Source organism: Onthophagus taurus, chromosome 10 (genome assembly GCF_036711975.1).
Source record: "Onthophagus taurus isolate NC chromosome 10, IU_Otau_3.0, whole genome shotgun sequence".
Taxonomy (NCBI): Eukaryota; Metazoa; Arthropoda; class Insecta; order Coleoptera; family Scarabaeidae; genus Onthophagus; species Onthophagus taurus.
The window spans coordinates 12,239,226-12,262,626 of NC_091975.1; the positions used below are offsets into that span (position 1 = coordinate 12,239,226).

General features: G+C 26.3%; 1 protein-coding gene across 2 annotated transcripts in view; it reads left to right on the plus strand.

The window, feature by feature from the left end:
- Nucleotides 1-23,401, plus strand: part of LOC111421602 (couch potato) — a 162,966-nt gene that overhangs the window by 132,901 nt on the left and 6,664 nt on the right. The window contains exons 2-8 of one of the 2 annotated variants that reach the window (XM_071199343.1): nucleotides 341-418; nucleotides 482-535; nucleotides 587-649; nucleotides 954-1,095; nucleotides 3,860-3,999; nucleotides 4,183-4,394; nucleotides 10,406-15,999. In XM_071199343.1, the coding sequence (XP_071055444.1) occupies nucleotides 341-418; nucleotides 482-535; nucleotides 587-649; nucleotides 954-1,095; nucleotides 3,860-3,999; nucleotides 4,183-4,394; nucleotides 10,406-10,667 (951 nt within the window). In that variant the 3' untranslated portion in view covers nucleotides 10,668-15,999. The remainder of the gene's footprint in view (nucleotides 1-340; nucleotides 419-481; nucleotides 536-586; nucleotides 650-953; nucleotides 1,096-3,859; nucleotides 4,000-4,182; nucleotides 4,395-10,405; nucleotides 16,000-23,401) is intronic. The other variant, XM_071199344.1, reaches the window with a different exon arrangement.

Below are 23,401 nucleotides of genomic sequence, written 5' to 3' on the forward strand. Positions count from 1 at the left end.
CGATTCCCAAATTTTACCATTAGCTAATAGTAGAACAAGGAAATTCATCCAATTTTCAAATTTTCGTATTTTTCTCAATATTGACGCATCTGAGAGCAAAAATACAAGAGAGCAATATTGTTAAGAACAAAATTTGCTACAACTTTTGTTCTAAAAGTTTTTTGATAACACTCTCCGATTCCCAAATGTTACCATTAGCTAATAGTAAGTGTAAGTGTAAAGTTTCCTTTATGGGTTTAATGCTTGGAATTTAATGCTTTTGTTTACTCCGTTCTCCACGTTCGTGTTTTATTACCTCGCTGCGAAACCCACGTATTAATTCTTTGTTATTAACTTCCAGGTTCGGACTCTTTTCGTAAGTGGCTTACCAATGGATGCGAAACCAAGGGAGTTATATCTTTTATTCAGAGCATATGAGGTAAGTTTTTCTTTGTAATTTGAGGGGGTTTATTGATTTAATTTTTTTTTTATCGAATTAAAGGGATATGAAGGATCTTTGTTAAAAGTGACGAGTAAAAATGGAAAAACTGCTTCTGTGAGTATCAAAAAATTTTGGGATTAATTAATCTGACGGATTTTTTCGCAGCCTGTTGGTTTCGTTACTTTTAATACAAGGGCTGGTGCAGAAGCAGCTAAGCAAGATCTCCAGGTGGGTTTAAAATTTGTCTAAATCATTTTTATCTCAACCCAAAAACTTTGAATCAAAATCAACAACTTTATTTTGTAAATTTAACCCCTTGTAACATAGTCCTACCCTTAAATCATCTATTTGAGTATAAATCCACGTGCACAAAGCACCCCAAAGTGTGTCACTTTGCTGTTGACTCAATTTGATCCAATTTTTAACTGCCAAAAGACAAAAAAGTTATTAATAAACAAAAAAATAACCCAACCCGTCTATAATACACGATCACTCTGGTTTTTTTTCTTGTTTTTGTGGCCAACTTTTGCAGCAGGGCGTAAGGTTTGACCCCGACATGCCTCAGACGATCCGGCTGGAGTTTGCTAAAAGTAACACGAAGGTTAGCAAGCCCAAACAGCAAGCCGCTAACGCAGCCAACACGCACCCAACTCTGATGCACCCCCTCACAGGACGTAAGTACACACACGTCCCAAAGAATCTCACACCAACAACAAAATGCTTTCATCCCAATCAAAAAAGAAATTAATTAACCCCTCCTTTTAAGTAGATTATAACTAGTTAGATGATTTTGCTGGTTGTTTTAACCCCGGGAGACGATAACAACAAATTTTGCCTGTTATTAAACACGCCATAAGATCATTTCTTCATATTTTTAGCCGTTTATGCAACATTTATGCAACCAACACCACAGTACTGGTATAGCAACACGCAAAGTGCTACATTGGTTGCATACCGGCAATGATGACGTCATATCTGATTAGCCCATCAAATAGAGAATTTAATTCTCTACAAATCTTCTCTAAACGTCCCTACATCTATCAGTTGTGGTTTCTTAGATAATTAGATTAGATTGAAAAAAAACGGTAAATTTTGAAAAAATCATAACTTTTTTATTTATGATAACGAAGAAGCGACTTATGGCTCAAATTGAAGCTGAAGATGTCTTCTTTCGAAGTCCGAATGTTGTTTAAAAATTTTATATAAAAAATTTTTGAGAAAATAGCTTTCTTAGATGATTATATTAGGTTGAAAAAAAAATTTTTCAAAAAATCATAACTTTTTTATTTATGATAATGAAGAAATAATTTATGTCTCAAATTAAAGCTGAAGATATCTTCTTTCGAAATCTGTGCGTTGCTTAAAAATTTTATATAAAAAAATTTTGAGAAAAATGCTTTCTTAGATAATTTTATTAAAATAGTTAATTTTAAAAAAATCATAACTTTTTTATTTATGATGATAAAGAAGCGATTTATGGCTCAAATTGAAGCTGAAGATGTTACATTTCGAAATTTGTATGTTGTTTAAAAATTTTATATAAAAAAATTTTTAGAAAAAAGCTTTTTTAGATAATTTTATTAAAATAGTTAATTTTAAAAAAATCATAACTTTCTTATTTATGATAATGAAGAAGCGATTTATGGCTCAAATTGAAGCTGAAGATATCTTCTTTCGAAATCCGTATGTTGTTTCAAAATTTTATATAAAAAAATTTTTAGAAAAAAGCTTTTTTAGATAATTTTATTAAAATAGTTAATTTTCAAAAAATCATAACTTTTTTATTTATGATAATGAAGAAGCGATTTATGGCTCAAATTGAAGCTGAAGATGTCTTTTTTCGAAATCTGTACGTTGTTTAAAAATTTTATATAAAAAAATTTTCAGACAAAACCTTTTTTAGATAATTTTATTAAAATAGTTAATTTTGAACAAATCATAACTTTTTTATTTATGATAATGAAGAAGCGATTTATGGCTCAAATTGAAGCTGAAGATGTCTTCTTTCGAAATCCGTATGTTGTTTCAAAATTTTATATAAAAAAATTTTTAGAAAAAGCTTTTTTAGATAATTTTATTAAAATAGTTAATTTTCAAAAAATCATGACTTTTTTATTTATGATAATGAAGAAGCGATTTATGGCTCAAATTGAAGCTGAAGATGTCTTCTTTCGAAATCTGTATGTTGTTTAAAAATTTTATATAAAAAAATTTTGAGAAAAAAGCTTTTTTAGATAATTTTATTAAAATAGTTAATTTTCAAAAAATCATGACTTTTTTATTTATAATAATGAAGAAGCACTTTATGGCTCAAATTGAAGCTGAAGATGTCTTCTTTCGAAATCTGTATGTTGTTTAAAAATTTTATATAAAAAAATTTTGAGAAAAAAGCTTTCTTAGATAATTTTATTAAAATAGTTAATTTAAAAAAAAATCATAACTTTTTTATTTATGATAATGAAGAAACAATTTATGTCTCAAATTGAAGATGAAGATGTCTTCTTTCGAAATCTGTGCGTTGTTTAAAAATTTTATATAAAAAAATTTTGAGAAAAAAGCTTTTTTAGATAATTTTATTAAAATAGTTAATTTTAAAAAAATCATAACTTTTTTATTTATGGTAATGAAGAAACGATTTATGGCTCAAATTGAAGCTGAAGATGTCTTCTTTCGAAGTCCGTATGTAGTATAAAAATTTTATATAAAAAAATTTTGAGAAAAAAGCTTTCTTAGATAATTTTATTAAAACAGTAAATTTTCAAAAAATCATCACTTCTTTATTTATGATAATGAGGAAGCGGTTTATGGCTCAAATTGAAGCTGAAGATGTCTTCTGTCGAAGTCCGTATGTTGTTTAAAAATTTTATATAACAAAGTTTTGAGAAAAAACCTTTTTTAGATAATTTTATTAAAATAGTTAATTTTGAAAAAATCTTAACTTTTTTATTTATGATGATAAAGAAGCGATTTATGACTCAAATTAAAGCTGAAGATGTCTTTTATCGAAATCTGTATGTTGTTTAAAAATTTTATATAAAAAAATTTTGAGAAAAAAGCTTTTTTAAATAATTTTATTAAAATAGTAAATTTTCAAAAAATCATAACTTTTTTATTTATGATAACGAAGAAGCGATTTATGTCTCAAATTGAAGCTGAAGATGTCTTCTTTCGAAATCTGTATGTTGTTTAAAAATTTTATATAAAAAAATTTTTGATTTGATCAATTATTTCAAAAAAAATTTTTTATATATATTTTTTTTATTGTGAGAATCGGTTTAGTGGAGGGGGGAAATCGTTTTGTTACAAAAGTTCCGTGCCTTAGTGATCATATTGGTATATATGGTAATAATTTGGTAAAAATTTGTTGGTGTCTCTGCTGGGGGATTAATTTGGTTATTTTTTTGTGGTGCAAAGGTAATGAGTTACTGTTCGATGTAGATTTGGGAGCACCATTCTTCCCAGGAGGACCGGAAATATGGCACCATCCATTGGCTTATTCCGCAGCGGCTGCAGAACTCCCTGGGGCAGCCCTTCAACATGCAACCCTCGTCCATCCGGCACTACACCCTCAAGTGCCCGTACGTTCCTATCTTTGACTATCTACAGACAAAACTTTGGACCCACAGCTGCAACAAGCAGGCGCTCCGGTCCATCACCACGTTAGTCTTTCAATCCTTTTTTCTTTTAGTTCTTTTTCCCCATCGTTATTTAACTTCGCTTAACCATCGTTGATTTTAACTTCTTCTTGTTGTGTTTTATAGCCACCAATGTCGTTACCACACCCAACGGCTTTAACATCGGTCCATGCGGCTTCTTTGCCGCATTTCCTGCCGAGTCCTGCTTTAGCATCGCCTGTGGGTTCGAGTTCATCCCAGCCAGGTTTGGGGATGAGTAATCCGCCCTGCTCGACGCTTTTCGTCGCCAATTTGGGCCAATTCGTGTCTGAACACGAACTGAAGGAGATCTTCGGCAGGTAAGTCATTGTTTTATTGATCCGAGTTCGATACATCGAAAATTTTGATTTAATTTTGTTTCGTCTGGCTTTTATGTTGATGAGAAAGATAAAGAGGGATTCAATTTTGATGTAATTTTTTTCTAAAAAAAAAAGGGTTAGATTTGATTCAAATAACGTGGTTAGTTAATGATTGATCCTCATTTTTGAGAAAGAGTGCAAGATATAGTGATGATGCCAAGATTGTTGAGTGCAAAATTAAACACCAAGTAGGTTTTTTTATTGTTTATTTGAATAATTTTTTGGCAAAAAGTGTTGGTTATCTACCTCAAATCATATCATCCGTATTTTTAAGAATTATGATATGATATATATGTTAAATTGTAGCTTAAAGATTCTAGTTTATGATATGATGTAAAAATTGTGATATGATATTATTAAAAATTTGAGGAAAAAATTATTGAAGAAGAAATTGTCAAATTTATAAATAAAAGAAATTTTCAAAAAATCATATTTTCTATATTTTTGTGTATAATGATGTGAAATATATGCTAAATTGAAGCTTAAAGATTGCAGTTTATGATATGATATAAAAGTTATAAGATGATATTATTAAAATTTTGAAAAAAAAATTATTAAAGAGGTAACTGTCAAATTTATGAATCAAAAATTATACGAAATTATCAAAAAATCATATCATCTGCATTTTTTAGAATTATGATATGATTTGTATGTTAAATTAAAGCTTAAAGATTGTAGTTTATGATGTGATATAAAAATTATAAGATGATATTATTAAAATTTTGAAAAAAAAATTATTAAAAAGGAAACTGTCAAATTTATGAATCAAAAATTATATAAAATTTTCAAAGAATCATATCATCTGTATTTCTAAGAATCATGATATAATAGATATGTTAAATTGTAGCTTAAACATTCTAGTATATGATATGATATAAAAGTTATAAGATAATATTATTAAAATTTTGAAAAAAAAAATATTAAAGAGGAAACTGTCAAATTTATGAATCAAAAATTATATGAAATTTTCAAAAAATCTTATCATCTGCATTTTTAAGAATTATGATATGATTTGTATCTTAAATTGAAGCTTAAAGATTGTAGTTTATGATATGATATGAAAATTGTAATATAATATTATTGAAATTTTCAGGAAAAATTTGTTGAAGAAGAAATTGTCAAATTTATAAATAAAAGAGAAATTTTCAAAAAATCATATTTTCTATATTTTTATGTATAATGATATGAAATATATGTTGAATTAAAGCTTCAAGATTCTAGTTTATGATATGATATGAAAATTGTAATATGATATATATGAAATTTTTAGAAAAAAATTATTTATGTAAAATTTATAAATTAATTTTCAATAAATTATATTTTCTATATTTTTATATGTAATGATATGAAATATATGTTAAACTAAAACTTGAAGATTCTAGTTTATGATGTGATATAAAAATTATAAGATAATATTATTGAAATTTCCTGGAAAAATTTATTAAAGATGAAACTGTCACATTTATGAATCAAATATACGAAATTTTCAAAACATCATATCATCTGTATTTTTAAGAATTATGATATGATATATATGTTAAATTGTAGCTTAAAGATTCTAGTTTATGATATGATATAAAAATTATGAACTAATATTATTAAAATTTCCTGGAAAAGCTTATTAAAGATGAAACTGTCAAATTTATGAATCAAATATAAGCAATTTTCAAAAAATCATATCATCTGTATTTTTAAGAATTATGATATGATATATATGTTAAATTGTAGCTTAAAGATTCTAATTTATGATATGATATAAAAATTAATAATAATAATAATTAATAAATTAATAAAAATTTCTCTTTTATTTATAAATTTGACAATTTCTTCTTCAATAATTTTTTCCTCAAATTTTTAATAATATCATATTACAATTTTCATATCATATCATAAACTAGAATCTTCAAGCTTTAATTTAACATATATTTCATATCATTATGTATAAAAATATAGAAAATATGATTTTTTGAAAATTTCTCTTTTATTTATAAATTTAACAATTTCTTCTTCAATAATTTTTTCCACAAATTTTTAATAATATCATATTACAATTTTCATATCATATCATAAACTAGAATCTTCAAGCTTTAATTTAACATATATTTCATATCATTAGACATAAAAATATAGAAAATGTCATTTTTTTAAATTTCTCTTTTATTTATAAATTTGACAATTTCTTCTTCAATAATTTTTTCCTCAAATTTTTAATAATATTATATTACAATTTTCATATCATATCATAAACTAGAATCTTCAAGCTTCAATTTAGCATATATTTCATATCATTATACATAAAAATATAGAAAATATGATTTTTTTTAAATTTCTCTTTTTATAAATTTGACAATTTCTTTTCATAATTTTTTTTTTTAAATTTTAATTATATCATTTTACAATTTTCATATCATATCATAAACTAGAATCTTCAAGCTTTAATTCAACATATATTTCATATCATTAGACATAAAAATAGAGAAAATATAATTTTTTGAAAATTAATTTGTAAATTTTACAATTTCTTCTTTCATAATTTTTTTTTAAAAACTTTAATTATATCATTTTACAATTTTCATATCATATCATAAACTAGAATCTTCAAGCTTTAATTTAACATATATTTCATATCATTACACATAAAAATATAGAAAATATAATTTTTTTTATATTAATTTATAAATTTTACAATTTCTTCTTTAATAATTTTTTCCTCAAATTTTTTATAATATCATATTACAATTTTCATATCATATCATAAACTAGAATCTTCAAGCTTTAATTTAACATATATTTCATATCATTATACATAAAAACATAGGAAATATAATTTTTTGAAAATTAATTTATAAATTTTGCAATTTCTTCTTAAATAATTTTTTCCTAAAAATTTCAATTATATCATATTACAATTTTTACATCATATCATAAACTAGAATCTTCAAGCTTTAATTTAACATATATTTCATATCATTATACATAAAAATATAGAAAATATGATTTTTTGAAAATTTCTCTTTTATTTATAAATTCAACAATTTCTTCTTCAATAATTTTTTCCTCAAATTTTTAATAATTTTGTATTACAATTTTCATATCATATCATAAACTGGAATCTTCAAGCTTTAATTTAACATACATTTCATATCATTAAACATAAAAATCATTTAATAATAATCTAATTAAAATATCATTTTTTAAAATTTCTCTTTTATTTGTAAATTTGACAATTTCTTCTTCAATAATTTTTTCCTCAAATTTTTAATAATATTATATTACAATTTTCATATCATATCATAAATTAGAATCTTCAAGCTTTAATTTAACATATATTTCATATCATTAGACATAAAAATATAGAAAATATCATTTTTTAAAATTTCTCTTTTATTTATAAATTTGACAATTTCTTCTTCAATAATTTTTTCCTCAAATTTTTAATAATATTATATTACAATTTTCATATCATATCATAAATTAGAATCTTCAAGCTTTGATTTAACATATATTTCATATCATTAGACATAAAAATATAGAAAATATCATTTTTTAAAATTTCTCTTTTATTTATAAATTTGACAATTTCTTCTTCAATAATTTTTTCCTCAAATTTTTAATAATATTATATTACAATTTTCATATCATATCATAAATTAGAATCTTCAAGCTTTAATTTAACATATATTATCATTAGACATAAAAATATAGAAAATATCATTTTTTAAAATTTCTCTTTTATTTATAAATTTGACAATTTCTTCTTCAATAATTTTTTCCTCAAATTTTTAATAATATTATATTACAATTTTTATATCATATCATAAAGTAGAATCTTCAAGCTTTAATTTAACATATATTTCACATCATTATACATAAAAATATAGAAAATATGATTTTTTGAAAATTTCTCTTTTATTTATAAATTTTACAATTTCTTCTTAAATAATTTTTTTTTAAAAATTTTAATTATATCATATTACAATTTTTATATCATATCATAAACTAGAATCTTCAAGCTTTAATTTAACATATATTTCATATTATTATACATAAAAACATAGAAAATATAATTTTTTTTAAATTTCTCTTTTATATATAAATTTAACAATTTCTTCTTCAATAATTTTTTCGTCAAATTTTTAATAATATTATATTACAATTTTCATATCATATCATAAATTAGAATCTTCAAGCTTTAATTTAACATATATTTCATATCATTAGACATAAAAATATAGAAAATATCATTTTTTAAAATTTCTCTTTTATTTATAAATTTGACAATTTCTTCTTCAATAATTTTTTCCTCAAATTTTTAATAATATTATATTACAATTTTTATATCATATCATAAACTATAATCTTCAAGCTTTAATTTAAGATATATTTCATATCATTATGTATAAAAATATAGAAAATATGATTTTTTGAAAATTTCTCTTTTATTTATAAATTTGACAATTTCTTCTTCAATAATTTTTTCCTCAAATTTTTAATAATATTATATTACAATTTTCATATCATATCATAAACTAAAATCTTCAAGCTTGAATTTAACATATATTTCATATTATTATACATAAAAACATAGAAAATATAATTTTTTTTAAATTTCTCTTTTATATATAAATTTAACAATTTCTTCTTCAATAATTTTTTCCTCAAATTTTTAATAATATTATATTACAATTTTCATATCATATCATAAACTAGAATCTTCAAGCTTTAATTTAACATATATTTCATATCATTATACATAAAAATATAGAAAATATGATTTTTTGAAAATTATAATAAGATAACCAACATTTTGCCATAAAAAAACCGTTTTAGAGATATCAAAAAAAAAATTAAGTATTCTCAATATCAAAGGAAGCTACGACTTTATTTAGTTAATTTTTGTTTCTAAGGGGTGAATCAAAAAAAAAATTTTTTTAATTTTACAAATTTTTTTTTATATTATTAATTTTTTAAAAATTTAAAAAATAAATAATTTGTATTAAAATAAAATTAAATATATTAAAATTGTTGTTACTTTGAACGGGTGCAAGTTATAGTGATTCGTTTATAATTTATAATAAAAAAAATTTTAAAAATTAAAAAAAAAAAAATTAAAATTAAATTAATTTAAAATTCTTTTTTCTTTCTTTTTCTGTTCTCGTTGTGTGTTAAAACGAAAAGTGGCCTACAACGCCGACCTTTGTGACCTTTCAACAATCTCTGACGAGGACACCGATCGCTTTAATTCAATTTTTAGTAAGTATTTTTTTTTTGCCAAAAAATTTAAAAAAAAAAATTCCTCATATCAAAAAAAAAAGGTGTTTATTTACTTTTTTAAGTCACTATACCTTGCACTTACTCGTGTTTTATTTATTTATTCATTTATTAATTTATTTATATTTATTTTCGTGTTAATTTATCAATTAGATTAAAAAAAAAATCCACCGCCAAAAACTAATTTAATTTGTTGAGATGTTTTTTTTTTGATGAAGCATGTTATATATTAATTATTTTTAAATATTCCTTCCTTTTTGGTTCATTTTTTTTGTTATTTGTGGTATTAACAATACTAACACGGTTAATTTTTGTTTAATTCTCTTTGTGTTGGGTTCAAAATTGGTATTTCTCACCCCGAATGTGGAGCACTTTGTATTTGTCCTCCCGTAGTTAGATTTTAATCCGTAGTTGATCAAAAAAGTTGCCAGAAAAGTCATCTTGACCAAAAAATTAATTAAAAATCTTTTTGACATTTCTGGCAATCGAAAAAAAGTATCTCCACACACTCACACACTACTTTAAGCGCAACGCAAAATAAGTATTAATCGCACTTTTGTATCTGTAGCCCTATACAAGGAAAAAAATGAAAGGACTTAGATAGTTAGACACACAGACTTGGTTGAGTTCTTGTTTGGCATCAAAGCAAAACTTGTGGTGTTGTTTCTTGTTGCACACAGCTTCCCCGGCTTCTGTCGCCTGCGCATGCACGCCAAAGGTGGATTTCCGGTGGCCTTCGTGGAGTACCAGGACGTGCGTTTTGCGTCACACTCGATGGCAGCACTGCAAGGTTCCTTCCTACTCTCCTCCGACCGCGGTCCCATACGAATCGAGTACGCCAAAAGCAAAATGGCATCAGAGGTTAGGTTTTCGCTAAAATCTATGATTAAACGCGGATTATTTTCGTACGAACGGGTTTTTCTTGAAAAATTATTTGGCTAAATTGGTTACATTTACGAGTCCTTTGAAATGAGCCCAAACACGATCGGATTAAGTGCATTCCAGCACTTTTTGACGCAATGAGGTGATCAAATAAGTTTGGCATCAAGCACCAGGTGAGTGCAGAAAAGCTCCAAATGCGACGACTTCAATTTTGGCAGTAATAATCGCTCTGGAACGCATTAATTAAGTCCCTCGTCTGCGCCAAATACTTCTTCCATCATTTCTTCTTATTCCGAAAAAGATGAGAAATTGCCTTCTGTAAAAAGGTAATATCTCAAAAACTAAAAGGTATTTTAAAAATCCGAAACGGTCATTCGAAAGGTTATATTTTGTACTATAATTGGTAGTAATTTCGTAATGTTTTGTTGAAACCCCTATTTGTTATGATTTTTTGAAAATTATTTATTCCGAAAAAAAATGAGAAAATGCCTTCTGTTAAAAAGGTAATATCACAAAAACTAAAAGGTATTTTAAAAATCTGAAACGGTCATTCGAAAGGTTATAATTTGTACTATAATTGGTGATAATGTCGTAATGTTTTATTGAAATTCCTATTTGTTATGATTTTTTGAAAATGAATGAAAATAATTGTTTATAAAAATTTGCTGCTAATGGGAAGAAAATGGTAATCCAAGCATGATATAAAAAAACTTTTGGAATAAAAGTTGTAGCTAATTTTACCCTTTACACATTACTATACAACATTTTTGCTCTCAGATGCATCAATGTAGAAAAATATTCGAAAATTTGAAAATTGGAAAAATTCGTAGTTACACAAGTTGCTAATGGAAAAAAAAATTTTATCCGAGCATCATATAAAAAAACTTTTAGAATAAAAGTTGTAGCAAATTTTATCCTCTACACATTACTATCTAACATTTTTGCTCTCAGATGCATCAATGTGGAGAAATACTCAAAAATATGAAAATTGGTAAAATTCGTAGTTACACAAATTGCTAATGGAAAAAAAAATTTAATCCGAGCATCATATAAATAAACTTTTGGAATAAAAGTTGTAGCAAATTTTATCCTTTACACATCACTTTCTAACATTTTTGCTTTCAGATGCATCAATGTAGAGAAATATGCGAAAATTTGAAAATTGGAAAAATTCGTAGTTACTCAAACAGCTAATGGAAAAAAAATAGTAATCAGAGCATGACACAGAAAAACTTTTTGAATAAAAGTTGTAGCAAATTTTATCCTTTACACATTACTTTCTAATACTTTTACTGTCAGATGCATCAATGTAGAGAAATATTCAAAATTATGAGAATTGGAAAAATTCGTAGTTACACAAGTTGCTAATCGAAAAAAAAATTTTATCCGAGCATGATACAGAAAAACTTTTGGAATAAAAGTTGTAGCAAATCTTATCCTTTACACATTACTATCTAACATTTTTGCTCTCAGATGTATCAATGTAGAGAAATATGCGAAAATTTGAAAATTGGTAAAATTCGTAGTTAAACAAGTTGCTAATGGAAAGAAAATAGTAATCCGAGCATGATATAAAAAAACTTTTAGAACAAAAGTTGTAGCAAATTTTATCCTTTACACATTACTTTCTAACACTTTTGCTGTCAGATGCACCAATGTAGAGAAATATTCAAAAATATAAAAATTGGTATAATTCGTAGTTACACAAGTTGCTAATGGAAAGAAAATAGTAATCCGAGCATGATATAAAAAAACTTTTAGAATAAAAGTTGTAGCTAATTTTAACCTTTACACATTATTATCTAACATGTTTGCTCTCAGATGCATCAATGTAGAGAAATATTCAAAAATATGAAAATTGGAAAAATTTGTAGTTACACAAGTTGCTAATAAAAAAAAAAATAGCAATCCGAGCATGATACAGAAAAACTTTTAGAATAAAAATTGTAGCAAATCTTATCCTTTACACATTACTTTCTAACACTTTTGCTGTCAGATACATCAATGTAGAGAAATATTAAAAAATTTGAAAATTGGAAAAATTCGTAGTTACACAAGCTGCTAATGGAAAAAAAATTTAATCCGAGTATGATACAGAAAAACTTTTGGAATAAATGTTGTAGCAAATTTTATCCTTTACACATTACTTTTTATCATTTTTGCTGTCAGATGCATCAATCATCCAAATGTTATCATTAACCGTTTGAAAGACATGAAATTCATCAAATTTTCTTATTTTCGTATTTTTCTCAATATTGACGCATCTGAGAGCAAAAATACAAGAGAACAATATTGTTACTAACAAAATTTGCAACAACTTTTGTTCTAAAGATTTCTTGATAGCATACTCCGATTCCCAAGTGTTACCATTAGCTAAGTAAAACAAGAAAATTCATCAAATTTTTAAATTTTCGTATTTTTCTTAATATTGACGCATCTCAGAGCAAAAATACAAGAGAGCAATATTGTTAAGAACAAAGTTTGCTACAACTTTTGTTCTAAAAGTTTTTTGATAGCATACTCCGATTCCCAAATGTTACCATTAGCTAAGTAAAACAAGAAAATTCATCAAATTTTTAAATTTTCATATTTTTCTCATTATTGACGCATCTGAGAGCAAAAATAAAAGAGAGCAATATTGTTAATAACAAAATTTGCTACAACGTTTGTTCTAAAATTTTTTTGATAACAGGCTCCGATTCCCAAATGTTACCATTAGCTAATAGTAAAACAATGAAATTCATCAAATTTCCAAATTTTCGTATTGTTCTCAATATTGATGCATCTGAGAGCAAATATACAAGAGAGCAATATTATTAAGAATAAGATTAGCTACAACTTTCGTTCAAAAAGTTTTTTTATAACATGCTCCAATTTCCAAGTGTTACCATTAACAATTTGTAAAAACAACGAAATTCATCAAATTTTCATGTTTTTGTATTTTTCTCGATGTTGACGTATCTGCGAGCAAAAATACAAGAGAGCAATATTGTTAAGAATAAAATTTGCTACAACTTTTGCAATAAAAGTTTTTTGATAGCATGCGCCGATTCTCAGATGTTACCATTAAGAGCAAGTAAAACAACAAAATTCATTGTGTGCATTTTAATTTGTAACATATTTATTTAATTTTAACATTTTACCTTAGTTTATTTGTTTAAATTTTAATATTTTAATATTCAATGTGTCGGTTTTATAAAATTCAACGTTAGCATTTTCTTCATTTATGACATTTGGCTAATGATAACCTTTATGTGTCGAAACCGGTTCCAATAAATATTTAAAATATAAGCAAGTAAGAAGTTTTTTATATTTTTATATGTATACATACATATACATTTTCCCATTTATAATATAACTTGCAACATGGATTCATACAATCAAAATTCATTAAGTTTTCGCATTTTTGTGTTTTCTCGATATTGACGCATCTGAGAGCAAAAGTGAAAGAGAGCAATATTGTTAAGAATTAATTTTGCTACAATTATTGTTCTAAAAATATTTTTGTAAAATGCCTCGATTCCTGAATATTACCATTAGCTGATAGTAAAACAAAGAAATTCATTAAATTTTTAAATTTTCGTATTTTTTTCAATAATGACGCATTTGAGAGCAAATATATAAGAGAGCAATATTGTTAAGAACAACATTTGCAACAACCTTTGTTCTGAAAGTTTTTTGATAACATGCGCCGATTCTCAGATATTACCATTAAGAATAAGTAAAACAACAAATTCATAACATTTTCGCATTCTTGTGTTTTCTCGATATTCACACATCTGACAGCAAAAGTGAAAGAGAGCAATATTGTTAAAAATAAATTTTACTACAACTTTTGTTCTAAAAGTTTTTTTGTAACATGCTTCGATTCTCAAATGTTACCATTAGCCAATAGTAAAACAAAGAAATTCATCAAATTTTCATATTTTCGTATTTTTCTCAATACTGACGCATCTAAGAGCAAAAATACAAGAGAGCAATATTGTTAGCAAGAAAATTTGCAACAACTTTTGTTCTAAAAGTTTTTTGATAACATGCTCCGATTCCCAAATGTTACCATTAGCACTAGTAAAACAAAGAAATTCATCAAATTTTCATATTTTCGTATTTTTCTCAATACTGACGCATCTAAGAGCAAAAATACAAGAGAGCAATATTGTTAAGAATAAAATTTGCTACAACTTTTGTTATAAAAGTTTTTTGATAACACGCGCCGATTCTCAAATGTTACCATTAAGAGTAAGTAAAACAACAAATTCATAACATTTTCGCATTCTTGTGTTTTCTCGATATTGACACATCTGAGAGCAAAAGTGAAAGAGAGCAATATTGTTAAGAATAAATTTTGCTACAACTTTTGTTCTAAAAGTTTTTTTGTAACATGCTTCGATTCTCAAATGTTACCATTAGCCAATAGTAAAACAAAGAAATTCATCAAATTTTCATATTTTCGTATTTTTCTCAATATTGACGCATCTGAGAGCAAAAATACAAGAGAGCAACATTGTTAGTAACAAAATTTGCAACAACTTTTGTTCTAAAAGTTTTTTGATAACAAGCTCCGATTCCCAAATGTTACCATTAGCCAATAGTAAAACAACGAAATTCATCAAATTTTCATATTTTCGTATTTTTCTTAATATTGACGCATCTGAGAGCAAAAATACAAGAGAGCAATATTGTTAGCAAGAAAATTTGCAACAACTTTTGTTCTAAAAGTTTTTTGATAACATGCTCCGATTCCCAAATGTTACCATTAGCACTAGTAAAACAAAAAAATTTGTTAAATTTTCATATTTTCGTATTTTTCTCAATATTGACGCATCTGAGAGCAAAAATATAAGAGAGCAATATTGTTAAGAACAAAATTTGCTACAACTTTTCTTCTAAAAGTATTTTTGTAACAAGCTTTGTTCTCCCCGTAGTTAGATTTTAATCCGTAGTTAATCAAAAAAGTTGCCAGAAAAGTTATCTTAACCAAAAAGTTAATTAAAAATCTTTCTGACATTTCTGGCAATCGAAAAAAAGTATCTCCACACACTCACACACTACTTTAAGCGCAACGCAAAATAAGTATTAATCGCACTTTTATATCTGTAGCCTATACAAGGAAAAAAAATGAAAGAACTTAGATAGTTAGACACACAGACTTGGTTGAGTTCTTGTTTGGCATCAAAGCAAAACTTGTGGTGTTGTTTCTTATTGCACACAGCTTCCCCGGCTTCTGTCGCCTGCGCATGCACGCCAAAGGTATATTTCCGGTGGCCTTCTGGAGTACCAGGACGTGCGTTTTGCGTCACACTCGATGGCAGCACTGCAAGGTTCCTTCCTACTCTCCTCCGACCGCGGTCCCATACGAATCGAGTACGCCAAAAGCAAAATGGCATCAGAGGTTAGGTTTTCGCTAAAATCTATGATTAATCGCAGATTATTTTCGTACGAATGGGTTTTTTTTGAAAAATTATTTGGCTAAATTGGTTACATTTACGAGTCCTTTGAAATGAGGCTAAACGCGATCGAGTTAAGTGTCCTCCAGCACTTTTTGACACAATGAGGTGATCAAATAAGTTTGGCACCAAGCACCAGGTGAGTGCAGAAAAGCTCCAAATGCGACGACTTCAATTTTGGCAGTAATAATCGCTCTGGAACGCATTAATTAAGCCCCTCATCTGCGCCAAATACTTTTTCTATCATTACGTCTTATTCCGAAAAAGATGGGAAATTGCCTTCTGTTAAAAAGGTAATATCTCAAAAACTAAAAGGTATTTTAAAAATCCGAAACGGTCATTCGAAAGGTTATATTTTGTACTATAATTGGTGATAATGTCGTAATGTTTTATTGAAATTCCTATTTGTTATGATTTTTTTAAAATGAATGAAAATAATTGTTTATAAAAATTTGCTGCTAATGGGAAGAAAATGGTAATCCAAGCACGATATAAAAAAACTTTTGGAATAAAAGTTGTAGCAAATTTTATCCTTTACACATTATTATTTAACATTTTTACTGTTAGATGCATCAATATAGAGAAATATGCGAAAATTTGAAAATTGGAAAAATTTCGGAGTTACACAAGTTGCTAATGGAAAAAAAAATTTAATCCGAGCATGATACAGAAAAACTTTTTGAATAAAAGTTGTAGCTAATTTTACCCTTTACACATTACTATATAACATTTTTGCTCTCAGATGCATCAATGTAGAAAAATATTCGAAAATTTGAAAATTGGAAAAATTCGTAGTTACACAAGTTGCTAATGGAAAAAAAAATTTTATCCGAGCATCATATAAAAAAACTTTTAGAATAAAAGTTGTAGCAAATTTTACCCTTTACACATTACTATATAACATTTTTGCTCTCAGATGCATCAATGTAGAAAAATATTCGAAAATTTGAAAATAGGAAAAATTCGTAGTTACACAAGTTGCTAATGGAAAAAAAAATTTTATCCGAGCATCATATAAAAAAACTTTTAGAATAAAAGTTGTAGCAAATTTTATCCTCTACACATTACTATCTAACATTTTTGCTCTCAGATGCATCAATGTGGAGAAATACTCAAAAATATGAAAATTGGTAAAATTCGTAGTTACACAAATTGCTAATGGAAAAAAAAATTTAATCCGAGCATCATATAAAAAATCTTTTGGAATAAAAGTTGTAGCAAATCTTATCCTTTACACATCACTTTCTAACATTTTTGCTCTCAGATGCATCAATGTAGAGAAATATGCGAAAATTTGAAAATTGGAAAAATTCGTAGTTACTCAAATTGCTAATGGAAAAAAAATGGTAATCAGAGCATGATATAAAAAAACTTTTAGAATAAAAGTTGTAGCAAATTTTATCCTTTACACATTACTTTCTAACACTTTTGCTGTCAGATGCATCAATGTAGAGAAATATTCAAAATTATGAAAATTGGAAAAATTCGTAGTTACACAAGTGGCTAATCGAAAAGAAAATTTTATCCGAGCATGATACAGAAAAACTTTTGGAATAAATGTTGTAGCAAATTTTATCCTTTACACATTACTTTTTATCATTTTTGCTGTCAGATGCATCAATCATCCAAATGTTATCATTAACCGTTTGTAAGACACGAAATTCATCAAATTTTCTTATTTTCGTATTTTTCTCAATATTGACGCATCTGAGAGCAAAAATACAGGAGAACAATATTGTTAGTAACAAAATTTGCAACAACTTTTGTTCTAAAGGTTTTTTGATAGCATACTCCGATTCCCAAATGTTACCATTAGCTAAGTAAAACAAGAAAATTCATAAAATTTTTAAATTTTCGTCTTTTTCTCAATATTGACGCATCTGAGAGCAAAAGTGAAAGAGAGCAATATTATTAAGAATAAATTTTGCTACAACTTTTGTTCTAAAAGTATTTTTGTAACATGCTTCGACTCTCAAATGTTACCATTAGCTAATAGTAAAACAAGAAAATTCATCAATTTTTTAAATTTTCCAATTTTTCTTAATATTGACGCATCTGAGAGCAAAAATACAAGAGAGCAATATTATTAATAACAAAATATGCTACAACTTTTATTCTAAAAGTTTTTTGATAACATGCTCCGATTTCCAAATGTTACCATTAACTATAGTAAAACAATGAAATTCATCAAATTTCCAAATTTTCGTATTTTTTTCAATATTGACGCATCTGAGAGCAAAAATAAAACAGAGCAATATTATTAATATCAAAATTTGCAACAACTTTTGTTCTAAAAGTTTTTTGATAGCATACTCCGATTCCCAAATGTTACCATTAACACTAGTAAAACAAAACAATTTGTAAAATTTTTATATTTTCGCATTTATCTCAATATTGATGCATCTGAGAGCAAAAATGCAAGAGAGCAATATTGTTAGTAACAAAATTTGCAACAACTTTTGCTCTAAAAGTATTTTAAAAGTTTTTTGATAACATGCTCCGATACCCAAATGTTACCATTAGCTAATAGTAAAACAAGAAAATTCATACAATTTTTAAATTTTCGTATTTTTCTCAATATTGACGCATCTGAGAGAAAAAATACAAGAGAGCAATATTGTTAGTAACAAAATTTGCAACAACTTTTGTTCTAAAAGTTTTTTGCTAACATGCTCCGATTCTCAAATGTTACCATTAAGAGCAAGTAAAACAATTCCGATTCCCAAAGTAAGTTTTTTGTTCTTCTTTAGATGCCATGATTTTTCGAAAATTATTAGTAAAGGCTGGTAGAATAGCAATAGGTCTGCAGTGACTCGTATTCTCGGGATCACCTGTTTAAGTATTAGTATAATTTTGGCAGTTGAGCAGTTTATAATATCAGGTACTGGATCTTTTATGATGTTTACGGTTTCTGTCAAAAGATAGATACTAAATCCGTAAACATCTTCTGGAATGATTTTATTATGGTTGCTACTTCATCTGGATTTGTAGGAAAATAGAAGAAGGAGAGATGTTGTTTCAGAATTTTACATAGATAACCTTCAGGTTGAGTTTGGGTAAATGGCAGAGTGCTTATAAGATCTTTAGGAAACTAATAGTTGGGGTTAACATTGAATATTCAAGGTAACTCACAGTATTCCTTTTACCGACTGTAGTACAGCAGAATCAAGGCATGTTATAAAAAAACTTTTAGAACAAAAGTTGTTGCAAATCTTATTCTTAACAATATTATTCTCTTGTATATTTGCTCTCTGATGCGTCAATATTGAGAAAAATGCGAAAATTTAAAAATTTGATGAATTTCCTTGTTTTACTGTTACCTAATGGTAACATTTGGGAATCGAAGCATGTTACTAGTGTTAATGGTAACATTCGGGAATTGAAGCATGTTATCAAAAAAGTTTTAGAACAAAAGTTGTTACAAATTTTGTTATTAACAATATTGCTCTCTTGTATTTTTTCTCTCAGATGCATCAATATCGAGAAAAATACGAAAATATGAAAATTTGATGAATTTGTTGCTTTTTCAAATGGTTATAATAATCTGGAATCAAGTCATGTTATAAAAAAACTCTTAGAACAAAAGTTGTAGCAAAATTTATTGTTAACAATATTGCTCTCTTGTATTTTTTCTCTCAGATGCGTCAATATTGAGAAAAATACGAAAATTTAAAAATTTGATGAATTTCCTTGTTTTACTATTAGCTAATGGTAACACTTGAAAATCGAAGCATATTACAAAAATACTTTTAGAACAAAAGTTGTAGCAAATTTTATTCTTAACAATATTGCTCTCTTGTATATTTGCTCTCAGATATGTCAATATCGAGAAAGGTACGAAAATATGAAAGTTTGATGAATTTTTTTGTTTTACTAGTGTTAATGGTAACATTCGAGAATTGATGCATGTTATCAAAAAACTTTTATTACAAAAGTTGTTGCAAATTTTGTTATTAACAATATTGCTGTCTTGTATCTTTTCTCTCAGATGCGTCAATATCGAGAAAAATACGAAAATAGGAAAATTTTATGAATTTGTTGCTTTTTCAAATGGTTATAATAATCTGGAATAGAGGCATGTTATAAAAAAACTTTTAAAACAAAAGTTGTAGCAAATTTTGTTCTGAACAATATTGCTCTTTTTTATTTCGATTCCGACAAAATTTCCATGACAAGTCCGTCATAATTTTCAAAAATGTGCAGACGATCCGAAATCTTCATGTATGACTCAAAACCTGTGTATAATACATTTATATCCCTAATACATCCTATAATATAAGTACGGCCTTATAATCAGCAATTAATGTGTACATTTTTTGTCTTTTATAACTTTTTTTGCCATAAAGACAACGTTAATATATTTTCATTCTTTTCAAAAAATCGCAATAAATCGTTGTTTTAAGAAATTCTTATGAAATTATCAGCATTTGTTATACAAATTATAAGCTTTCTAATGAACAAAACAGATTTTCAAAATATCTTTTTGTTTTTGAGATATTAATTATTAAACATCTCAAGGCACTTTCGCATTTTTTTGAACAAATAATAATTTTCAAAAAATCTTAATAAATTATAGCTTTAATGAATTCTTATGAAATTATCAGCATTTATTTTACAAATTATAAGCTTTCTAATGAACGAAACAGATTTTCAAAATATCTTTTTGTTTTTGAGATATTAATTTTTAAACATCTCAAGGCGTTTTCGCATTTTTGAGATAAACAATCAATTTCAAAAAATCGTAATAAATCGTAGCTTTAATTAATTTTTATGAAATTATCAGCATTTGTTATACATATTATAAGCTTTCTAATGAACAAAACAGATTTTCAAAATATCTTTTTGTTCTTGAGATATTAATTATTAAACATCTCAAGGCACTTTCGCATTTTTTGGAACAAATAATAATATTCAAAGAATCGTAATAAATCGTAGCTTTAATGAATTGTTTTGAAATTATCAGCGTTTGGTATACAATTTATAAGCTTTCGAATGAACAGGACATATTTTGAATATATCTTTTAGTTTTTGAAAAATTTGTTCTTAAAGTTTTTTTATATCATGCTCGGATTATCATTTTTGTTTCATTAGCAATTTGTGTAACTACGAATTTTTCCAACTTTCATATTTTTGAATATTTCTCTACATTGATACATCTAAGAGCAAAAGTGTTAGATAGCAATGTGTAAAGGGTAAAATTTGCTACAACATTTGTTCTAAAAGTTTTTAGAAGTGTGTAAAGAAGAAAGGTCTTCTTACTTGGTACAACCACGTAGAATTACTTTGTAACAGACTCAGTCGTCAAATATATGCGATTAGAAGGGTTCGACAATTAATTGGCAGCGAGGAAGCCAGGATACTTTATTTTGCGTTATTTCATGCTTCTTGTTGTATGGAATTGCAGTATGGGGTAACTCTTCTCATACCGCATGGGTACTCAAACAGTTTTCCGTCTGCAAAAGAAAGCCAATCGGACAATTGATTTTTTTTTGGCAAACGGTTTTGACAATCATCTATGAGAAGAATCTCCTCATCTACGTGGACCGACTTCTAGGCTGAAGCTCTCCAATGGTCAATTCATGCGCCACTATTTTTAGGAATACTCTTCGACACATTCTTTTAAATGCTCATTGTTCATCATTGCAAAGAAAATTAACTATATATTTCTTTGCACTTTCTAATTAGCGCACATTTGATCTCCTACATCAACCTAATTTGTTGCTTTTTCAAGTGGTTGTAACAATCGGGAATCGGAGTATGTTATCAAAAAACATTTATAACAAAAGTTGTAGCAAATTTTGTTCTTAACAATATTGCTCTCTTGTATATTTGCTCTCAGATGCGTCAATATCGAGAAAAATACGAAAATATAAAAATTTTACGAATTTTCTTGTTTCACGATAAGCTAATGGTAGCATTTGGGAATCGGAGTATATTATCAAAAAACTTTTATAACAAAAGTTGTAACAAATTTTGTTCTTGACAATATTGCTCTCTTGTATATTTGCTCCCAGATGCGTCAATATCGAGAAAAATACGAAAATATAAAAATTTGACGAATTTTCTTGTTTCACGATTAGCTAATGGTAACATTTGAGAATTGGAGCATGTTATCAAAAATCTTTTAAAAGAAAAGTTGTAGCAAACTTTATTCTGAGGAATATTGCTCTCTTATACTTTTGCTCTCAGATGCGTCAATATTGAGATAAATTCAAAAATTTGATGAATTTCCTTGTTTTACTATTAATTAATGGTAACATTCGGGAATTGAAGCATGTTACAAAAATACTTTTGGAACAAAAGTTGTAGCAAATTTTGTTACTAACAATATTGCTCTCTTTCACTTTTGCTCTCAGATACGTCAATATCGAAAAAAATATGAAAATATGAATATAAATATGAATATGAATATGAATATGAATAAGTAAAACAAAAAATTCGTCAAAATTTCATATTTTCGTATTTTTCTCGATATTGACGCATCTGAGAGCAAATGTACAACAGAGCAATATTGTTAAGAACAAAATTTGCTGCAACTTTTGTTTTAAAAGTCTTTTTGTAACATGCGTCGATTCCCAAATGTTACCATTAGCTAATAGTAAAACAAGGAAATTCATCAAATTTTCAAATTATCGTTTTTTTCTCAATATTGACAAATCTGAGAGCAAAAATACAAGAGAGCAATATTGTTAATAACAAAATTTGCAACAACTTTTGCTCTAAAAGTATTTTTCTAACATGCTTCGATTCCCAAATAGTACCATTAGTTAATAGTAAATCAAGGAAATTCATCAAATTTTTTAATTTTTCTTAATACTGACAAATCTGAGAGCAAAAATATAAGAGAGCAATATTGTTAGTAGCAAAATTTGCAACAACTTTTGTTCTAAAAGTATTTTTGTAACATGCTTCGATTCCCAAATAGTACCATTAGCTAATAGTAAAACAAAAAATTCGTCAAATTTTCAAATTTTTGTATTTTTCTTAATATTGACGAATCTGAGAGCAAAAATACAAGAGAGCGATATTGTTAAGAGCAAAATTTGCAACAACTTTTGTTCTAAAAATATTTTTGTAACATGCTTGGATTCCTGAATGGTACCATTAGCTAATAGTAAAACAAGGAGATTCATCAAATTTTTGAATTTTTCTCAATATTGACGCATCTGAGAGCAAAAGTATAAGAGAGCAATATTCCTCAGAATAAAGTTTGCTACAACTTTTCTTTTAAAAGATTTTTGATAACATGCTCCAATTCTCAAATGTTACCATTAGCTAATCGTGAAACAAGAAAATTCGTCAAATTTTTATATTTTCGTATTTTTCTCGATATTGACGCATCTGAGA